Source organism: Trypanosoma equiperdum (genome assembly GCF_001457755.1).
Source record: "Trypanosoma equiperdum strain OVI genome assembly, contig: ctg_1702, whole genome shotgun sequence".
Classification (NCBI taxonomy): Eukaryota; Euglenozoa; class Kinetoplastea; order Trypanosomatida; family Trypanosomatidae; genus Trypanosoma; species Trypanosoma equiperdum.
In genome coordinates, this window is record NW_027123730.1 from 13,325 (window position 1) to 21,955 (window position 8,631).

The 8,631-nt window shown below is 45.6% G+C and overlaps 3 protein-coding genes across 3 annotated transcripts; all 3 read right to left on the reverse strand.

Moving 5' to 3' along the window:
- Positions 1-461: 461 nt before the first annotated feature.
- TEOVI_000829200 (ubiquitin-conjugating enzyme variant Kua homologue, putative) lies at positions 462-1,361 on the reverse strand (the record flags this gene model as incomplete). The annotated part of the gene is made up of 1 exon (XM_067222786.1): positions 462-1,361. The coding sequence occupies one exon, from the start codon at positions 1,359-1,361 to the stop codon at positions 462-464; it is 900 nt and encodes a 299-aa protein (XP_067078887.1).
- A 1,981-nt stretch (positions 1,362-3,342) lies between these two features.
- Positions 3,343-5,109, reverse strand: TEOVI_000829300 (uncharacterized protein; the record flags this gene model as incomplete). Its single annotated transcript, XM_067222787.1, has 1 exon — positions 3,343-5,109. The coding sequence occupies one exon, from the start codon at positions 5,107-5,109 to the stop codon at positions 3,343-3,345; it is 1,767 nt and encodes a 588-aa protein (XP_067078888.1).
- Positions 5,110-5,669: 560 nt separating this feature from the next.
- Positions 5,670-7,472, reverse strand: TEOVI_000829400 (NADPH:adrenodoxin oxidoreductase, mitochondrial, putative; the record flags this gene model as incomplete). The annotated part of the gene is made up of 1 exon (XM_067222788.1): positions 5,670-7,472. The coding sequence occupies one exon, from the start codon at positions 7,470-7,472 to the stop codon at positions 5,670-5,672; it is 1,803 nt and encodes a 600-aa protein (XP_067078889.1).
- Between the last annotated feature and the right edge of the window lie 1,159 nt (positions 7,473-8,631).

The following is an 8,631-nucleotide window of genomic DNA, read 5'->3' on the forward strand; positions in this document are numbered from 1 at the left end:
GCTTTGCGTGCATCTTTTTGTTTTTTCGTTTCTACTTCTACTTTTGAGAAACAACCTTCTACTCATGCAACAAAAACCATAGTAGCGTTCCCTTCATCGCAAAACAGGTGGTGAACGTCCCAACAAATCATGTGCTTACTCTCTTGTCACCTGTGTTGCTTCCATTACCAGTAACAACAATAATGATAATAATAATAATAATGATAGTGGTAGTCACAACAAAAGTAAAATTAAAAATATAAATAAAAATAAAATGCTACCTTGCAAACTTTTTATCCAACCGAGTATCAACATGAGCACCTTCCCTTCCCTTCTCTTTTCTTGTCCTCCCATATCAGTCTTATCACACAACTCTCCTTGCGAATACAAGCGCATACGCAAAGACAAAAGCGATCCTGCTTTACGAATAATAGCAGTCGCTGTAGTTTTTCTCTTTTTTCTTCCCACAAATTTCAACTATTTCACAACCCTCCAAATTCCTCATTGCAACCCTCCCCGTCCGTTTCTTCTTTATGTCGTACGCCTAACAACTCCCTATCATTTGCCCGTGGAACCGCACCCGTCAATGCCGTTACAACTGCCTCGGCCTTCCGCCAAAAGTCAACTCGGTCAAGCGGGGCATTCAACCACCCAGTTGTAATGCAATAACTGCGGTCATAACTCCCACGATGATGCCTGCGGTGACTTTTACGTGTGAGAACAATTCTACACGACATGAGCAGGCGAGCGAAGGGATGCGGCGCCGGCAGGTGAGCCCATTTGTGAAGCTCATTAGTCATACCAATGAAAAGTGCGAAAGTAAGGAAAAATACATGGAAACCAGCGTTGTCATTGTCGATGTTGTATCGGAATGTTGAATTATTCTTGGAATTGCAACCTAGGAAGTATAATTGGATCAGTAACACAGGGATCAGGGGTAAAGTTGTGTCGGCATTCGTCTCAATAAAATCGTGTTTGGTCATGGCCATTTGGTTAACGTGATGCTCCCGGAAGGAGCGTATAAAGTTACCGAACAGAAATGTCTCCGGGGTTCCCCACGTATCAAAACTCCAGTGGGCCACGCCGCTAATGAAGTCAGACAATACCATAGCCGACAGAATCATCAGTGGGCTCCATAATAACTGATTGGAAGACGATTCGCTACTGTGCAGTAGATAGAGTACCACAATTGCAACGTTTCTCATCCAAAGGCAAACCGCTAAGGAGAAGTAACAAATTTCTGCTATTCGTTTCGTTTGAGTATAACCACCAGCGAGTTTCTTTGCGTTGGCCTTTCGAACAGAAATAATGTTGTCCATGTAAGTAGCGGTAGTGGTTGCAGCTGCAGCGGTTTCGGTAGCAGGAACCACATCTATCGACATCGATTCGTTAATCCTCTCTTCTCTTCCGTTTTTCTGTTCTATTATTTTATTTTTTTAGTTGAGGGTGTTTGAACACGTTATCAACCACCAACCTGTTAGGATTATCTCCCTTCCTTCTCTTCTCTTCTCGTCACTCGTGCGTGTTTGTGGTCCCCTTTGGTTCTTCTTTGTTGGTGTTGCTTTGCTTTGCTTTGCTTTGCTTTGCTTTGCAAAGTGTACTAAACCCCAACAAAGAATTATGTATGATTTGCACCGTAAATTACCTACCGCTTTTTTTTCTTCTTCTACCCTCAGGTCTGGTTATTTTGCACCCCCTTTTTTTAAAAAAAAAAGGACTTTTCCTTCACCTCTTTTGCCTCCCACTTCGTATTATTTGCTGATTTTGCTTTCCCTCTTTCCAAAATCCGATACAGGAATATGGATAACACACAAACTTGATTGTATTTCAGATGTCCAGTTTTATTTCGTTTTTGTTGTTCTTCTCACAGTTTTCTACGTTATCCCTTCAGTTTCTATTTTTCTTCCCCCCCCTTCTCACGCAGTCTTTGCTTTCCCTTCCTTTCTCCTCCTTCTCTTCCCTTCTTTTTATTTTGTTATTACCTTTTCTTTACACGACTTCTTTCCCGTTGGGTTAGAAACTAACTATAATAATAATGTGATATTTTAATCACTATTGCGATTTAAATAAATGTAAATATATAATTAAAATATGTAAAATATAAAGTACAAAAAAAATGCTGTTGCGCTGCTGGTGATTGGGTTGCTGCCGTTCAGCACTGCGTACTCTTCACTAACGCCAAAATAATTAAATATGTATTGTGGTGGTGGGTGTAATTATTGTTGTTCTTGTTGTTGACTTTCCTTCTTTCTTCGTGTAACTCTGGCGTACACACGTCGCCCTCACAGGAAAGAAGGGTACATATAAATAAAGAAGTATGGAAAAGAATGAAAGTAATGAATAAAAACAAGTGCAACTGAAACATAATACATGTAGGAGTAGGAAGCCAATATGAAAAATTAGAAGTGCAGAATGTTCGGAAAGGTCCGCCAATGAGACCACATAGAAAAGTTTACGGTACCGACTTCATTAAACATAATCCCTCGCTCAAAAGCACATACCTGAAATGTTTGAACCACGGAGAGGACAAAAAACATCGTCACAATACAAAAAAAGGTCTGGTAACTCATTCACTTTGCACCATTAACACTTAACATTATTATTATTATTTCTTTGTATCGCCTTTCGCCGCCACAGCAATGGGAAGACAACTGTTCCCTTTCCGTTTATATTTATCTCCATTTTCCCGCTTCCTCGCAACCAACGGGAAGGCGAGTGCTGGCCGCCGCCATTGGTGACATAACGAAAGGAGCACCTTCACTTATCCACAACAAATATCACGTAACCAAACGATTTGGAAAAAAAAATGTATATGTGCGTATGTTTATCCGTAAGCAAACAACCCATGTGCTGAACATCAATGAGAATGCATGAAAAACTTACTTATCACGTTTATAACTTCCTTCAATTATTAGTGGATCAGAGTGAAGAAGAAACACGGGTTGGGTAACAATAAAAAGAAATAGAAGAAGGTATTATATGTGTTAAAGCACGTAACAGTGAAGGGGAAAGTGGGGGGAATCACAGCCAACAAGTGAACTCATCATTTTCTTTCTCTCCTCCTCACTCTACCTTGCTAAGATATGGCCGCTCCTGCCAAGTTTATTTCAAAACCGGAAAGGTAAGAACAAAAAAAACGTTTACTGGTCACAAAAGTAAAAAATGAATTTGATCTTCATCGAGAATGAGGAAGAGAAAATCAGGCAAAATCGGAGGAGTTGTTAGCCCGCCTCATTTCCTTCACTTGGTGGTACGGAACGTACGGCTGTCCGTTACATCGCCCATTTATTTTATCCTTTCTCGCTTCATTATGTTCTTTGATTAAGACGTGGGCACGAATATGTACGTGTGTGCCTCTCAGAACTAGGGATAGAACCGTGCCACCCTGAGTGCACACTCATTCACCACGGGCGGTTTCTCCAACAAAGCCTCGGCGGCTGATTCCGTGCTTAATTGGCACACAATGTCGTTCCCGCGACCAAACGGAACAACTTTCTTTGGTTCTTCACCAGTTATTCGCTTAATTGCAGCACTAATTTGTTCATTTTGGCCCTTTGGTGCATCTATTAGCCGCACATGGTCCGTCGGACCTTTCCTGTGCTCCAGTCTGGTGCCTTCACCGGCAATTTTTTTATCAGCCCTGCTCCGTGGAAACTTCTTCCGTTGTTCAGCGGGGGTTACGTTCTCCTCTGCCGCAGCAGCATCAGGAGCGGCGCCACCATTGTTGGCATCGTTTTTCTCACTGGCCCACGCCTCTTTTTTGTTGTTCTTCGCCTCTTTGCTTCCTCCGGGACCTCTTCTGTTGGCTTCCGAGCGGGGGAGGGGTTTATGATCGTTCCTGCCGGCATCACCTTTATTGTCTGCAGCGCTGGAAGTTGCAGGAACGGCAGCCGCTGAATCGGCGGGGGCGGCGGGTTGTTGTTCCTGTTGCAGCTCACGGGTCCTAAATCGGTCGCGCGGGCGGTTGTTGAAAGTGTTGCGGCGGGTCCTTTCAGAAGCCGCTCCAGCAGCCCCTGTGGAACGGGCAGCGTCTCCCTCGGTTACACGTGTATTGTCAGCGGTATCCACGTTATCGACCTTTTCTTCATTGCGGCCCCAATGACCCCGGCGGCTTTCGCCATCCCGAGGTTCTCTTTCCGCATCCCGGCGATCTTTTCGTTCAGGGCGTCCCACCTCATTTTGATCATTGCCTTCTGCACGCCGACCCCCTTCATTCCTCTTAACGCGCTCTGGACGTTTGTGCGGTTCACTCCGCCTTGGTTGTTCCCATCGGTTGCGTTCGTTACCCTCACCTGCAGTGTCGTCCTCAGCCTCATTTGTCCTCGATTCGGTGGGTTTTCCCATCTCCCATTCGGCAAGCTCTTTCCTCTCTTCCACACCCTCACTGCGTGCCCCTGCAGGTGCACGGTTTCTGTAGTCTTTCCTACCCATCCGCCGGTCCTGTCCACGTGGGTGCTTGTCCCACGCTTCACTCTGATTTTCCGCAGCGAGTGCGCGGTCATTCTCCTGTTGTTTCACCATCTCTGCATCCGCACACTGTAGCATTTGTTGTTGCTGTTGCTGTTGCTCCTCTTTTTGCTTCTGAAGGAACAGAAAATGCTCGCGTGCTTCCTCTTCCCTCTTTCGCCTCTCTTGCTCGCCAAGAAGGTGCTGAGCGACCTGCACAGGTGTCATTATGATACTGCCTTCAGGAATGCGTTCCATCTCCACGTGCAGCACACGAAAATATTCGCTTGCTATGTGGTATGTATTGCTACGATTTGGCGTGGGTGCGAGAACGAAGGATTGAGTGAAAACTTTCCGTGATCCACGAACGTACATAATACCCTGAGTTACAATGAGCACGCTGCCGCCCGCAATAGGGCTGAAGTCGGCGAAGCGAACCTCAACCTTACGTCGCCCTAGCGCTGCGTCCATCTTCTCAAGGTGTTGGAGGATCTCATGGCGGCCGCGTACGATTTGTGCCACATTTTCATTGTATTCCGCATAAACCACATGGGAGTTGTCGGCATACATGTCAAGGAGGGCTAGCGGTTCCCCTTCCTTGGTGAACTCGCGGTAGTACGTAACGAGAAAGCCACATGCCACCACACCCCATTCGCGACCGAGTGCACTTTGTGTAATGGACATCTTCAGTACCTTATAAAATTACTTTCTCTTCTTTAATTCCAACGAGTGTGTAGTAATTCTTTTCCTCTTATAGTTAGCTTTTGTAACCTTGGAAACGAACAAGGTCAGTAGCACTATGATTCGTCTCCCTTCTTCCCCTTCTCTCTTTTTTTTTCTTGCCTTACAGTCAAATTTATTTATTCCCTTACTTTACTTACCAGATTTTCCCTCCTCCTTTGTTTCTTGTTTGCTTTAAATGCTTAGCTTAGGCTTATCTTGTGAGGATTACCGAAACGGAAGAAAAAGGCAGAAAATGAGGCAAACATATTTGAAATCGGTAAAATAAAATGGAACAGATGAAGAGCCGAAACATCGTTTGGGAGGATAGAAAAAATAAACCTACGGGTGCTGAGCAATAATGTGCCCACTGCACAACTACGTTACGGTAAACTCCCACTCCAAGAATAAATCGATCGCATGTTTTGCGTTGGTTCACAATTGCACCAGAAATAAGCACCACCCACAACCCATAATGTGACCAAAAGCCGGTCCGTATGGAAGAAGTTTATCCGCTCCAACAATCACAGCTGTGATGGATGGAGCCTCCCTGGTGGATGTTGTTCCGCCATGACAGGTGGCAAGTCGCGAGCCAGTTGCCGCGCAAGAGGCGCCAAGTCCGTTGTGTCGTCCAGGAGTTCGTTAAGGTACAACAACGCATCTGGCCGCTCATTCATAATACCTCGTATCGCATTGTTTGCCTTCTTCCCAACGGCTCCGCCGAGAGCCACGTCAAGCATCGCCCGAACGTCGTCAATCTTCTCCAGTCTCTTTCCCATATCCACGCCACGCTCCAACTCCACATGCATTATACGCTCAAGACCAGCCACCGACACAGGTTCCATTCGCTTCTCAACAAAGTAGTCCACCAAACCGTACTTTCCGCAGAAAGCACCGTCACTACCTCCCGTTGGAAGAGCACTATTGTCAAGGTCTTCAAGAACAGTTGCAGCAGTTACTTGCGCGTCCATGAGTGCGTGAGCAATGATCCCCTTTGGTCCGTTCTTCGCCCAGCCGGCGCAGTACAGTCGTGGTTGCCCCTTTACTCGACCGCCAACGTGCGATATAACTCCTCGAGCATGATCGAACTCAACACCAGGAATGCTATCTCCATAATACCCTAGCGAAGTGATTACCAAATCACATGGTACCGTGATGACTTTCGGCGCCTTAACACCAGTACCACCGCCCTTGTTACCACCTTCGCCACAGTTGGCATCGTAAGCTTGAGTCTCAGTTGCCGCTGCGCAGTCCGTGCTACTGCTTGTTTCAGCCGCAGTACATTCGAATACAACCGCACCCACCTGACCCTTACGCTCCCGATGCGGCAGAAACCGCAAAGGTCGCATGTTGTACCGAAATCTAATGTGGCAGGGGCCGCGGGTACCTTTTGGTATCGTTGGACCCCTCACTTCTTGACTCTCAGGGTCATCGCTTTTGACAATGTGACGCCCCATAAGTTCGAAAAGGCGTTGACGTGCACGCGGGTTTTCCGTTGATGCACGACGTGCTTCCTCCGGATTGAATGGGTCGACGGTAACCCGCACTGTGTCTTGCTGATATTTTGTCAACTCTCTAAACTCCGCGATGGTGAAGGCACTGTGTTCAGGGCCTCGCCGACCCACCACGTGGATGCGGTGGATGTGGTTCTTCATGAACTCTTTTATTGCTGCACAATTCATATCGGTGGGGCAGAAATATTTGTATGATGCGGCTAAGACACGAGTACAATCCAAAGCAACATTACCATTTCCAATAACGACGGCTTCGTGGGCCATCCCCAGTTGAAACGGGCAGAAACGCGGGGAACCATGTGGAAAAGGATATGTGTTGTAATAACGTACAAAGTCAGCTGCACGGACAACGCCACCGAGGTCCTCACCGGGAATGTTGAGCTTTTTACCGCTATCCACGCCTGTGGCCAGCACCACAGCTGCGTAGTTATTGAGAAGGGTGTCAATTGGTAACTGTCTCCCTACATCGACGTTGCCAATCCACGTCACACGACCGCTCTTAAACATGGAAAGAAACTGCTGCTCCACGTTCTTCACCTCGGGATGGTCGGGAGCGACGCCATAACGACATAAACCGAAGGGCACGGGGAGACGCTCAAACACATCTACGTGAATGTCGTCACGCTTTTTAATAAGCTGCTGTGCCACATAGCAACCACTTGGGCCACTCCCCACGACGGCAATTTGCGTTTTCATTGGTGCTGAAGTTACATCAGTGTGTTGTAAAGGCGATGCACTTGCGCACGAGAGGGGTGGGTGACGCGGTACGCCGGGCTTGAGGCAACGCCGCATGTGGCTCCGCCGCAAGAGCATATTTCTACGATGAACTGACCGCAAACAAAAGTGAACCTAATAAATATATTAATAAACAAATTAGTGCTTATTAATATATGTGTTTGTCTATTTTAGGGTAAACACGCACGATTCATTTCACACAACAGGGCAAGGAAGAGTAAATATGCAAACAAACCAGTACAGAGTGCAAATGCGTAGCGACTCGCCATCACATGGAATACAGTTTTCAAAAGTGGCTACTAGGTGCGTCTTTTGGTCACAGCAAAAGCAATCAGTGCCTTGCATCCAAAGGAAAAATAAAACAAAAAAGTTGCAAACAATAATTAAAAAAAAATTATTACAAAAAGGACATGATAATATTCCCTTGTCATGGGCATAACAGCCTCAGAACCTAATTCCCCGGAGCAGCAAATGCGTGAAGGACATGTCACTCGCCTGAGCGGCGGCGGCGATGCAAAATATAAAGAAAAAGGCAAACTGGTGCAACTCTCTTCCAGACACGGTACGCCGTGGTGAAGCATTCTTCATCTTTTTCAAAAAAATATTCGTGCATTTCCTCCCGCTATTATCAGCAACGTTGACAAATAATAATAATAATAATAATGGTATTATTACTATTATCACGAAGAAATAGTAACCAAAAATGGATTGCCAAACAAAGGTAGTGGCTCCTGAATGGTAGAAAACACCACTTATCACACTTTTTTACTCGCTCCCGCGTCGCATTGCTGCAACGGATCAACGATGGAGAAATGAAGGAACCGAAAGAAGAAGATAAAATATGAACAAAACATAAAAACACGATGCAAATAAACTTAAAGGTAATTCCTCATCAGTGATCCTCAACTTCTCACCCTTCTGAACAATTATATGGATCCGTAAAGTCGCCTGCTGAGCCAATTAATTAAGTTGCGACAGAAGAAAGGAGCCCAACTTGCATGTTAGCGGAAAGTGAAATAAGGTTTTTTTTTAGTTGTGAAGACAAAAAAACTGGGAAGGGTTGACAACTGTTTTTCCACGATATTCGCAGAAAAAAATTAACGGAGCATTGATAAAACAAACAACTAAATGATTGTTAGAGGTAACATAACGAAAACCATGCGGAGGACCAAAGAAAATTTAAAAATGAAACGTGATGTGTGTTAAATCATGCAGCGCACACACACACACACACACA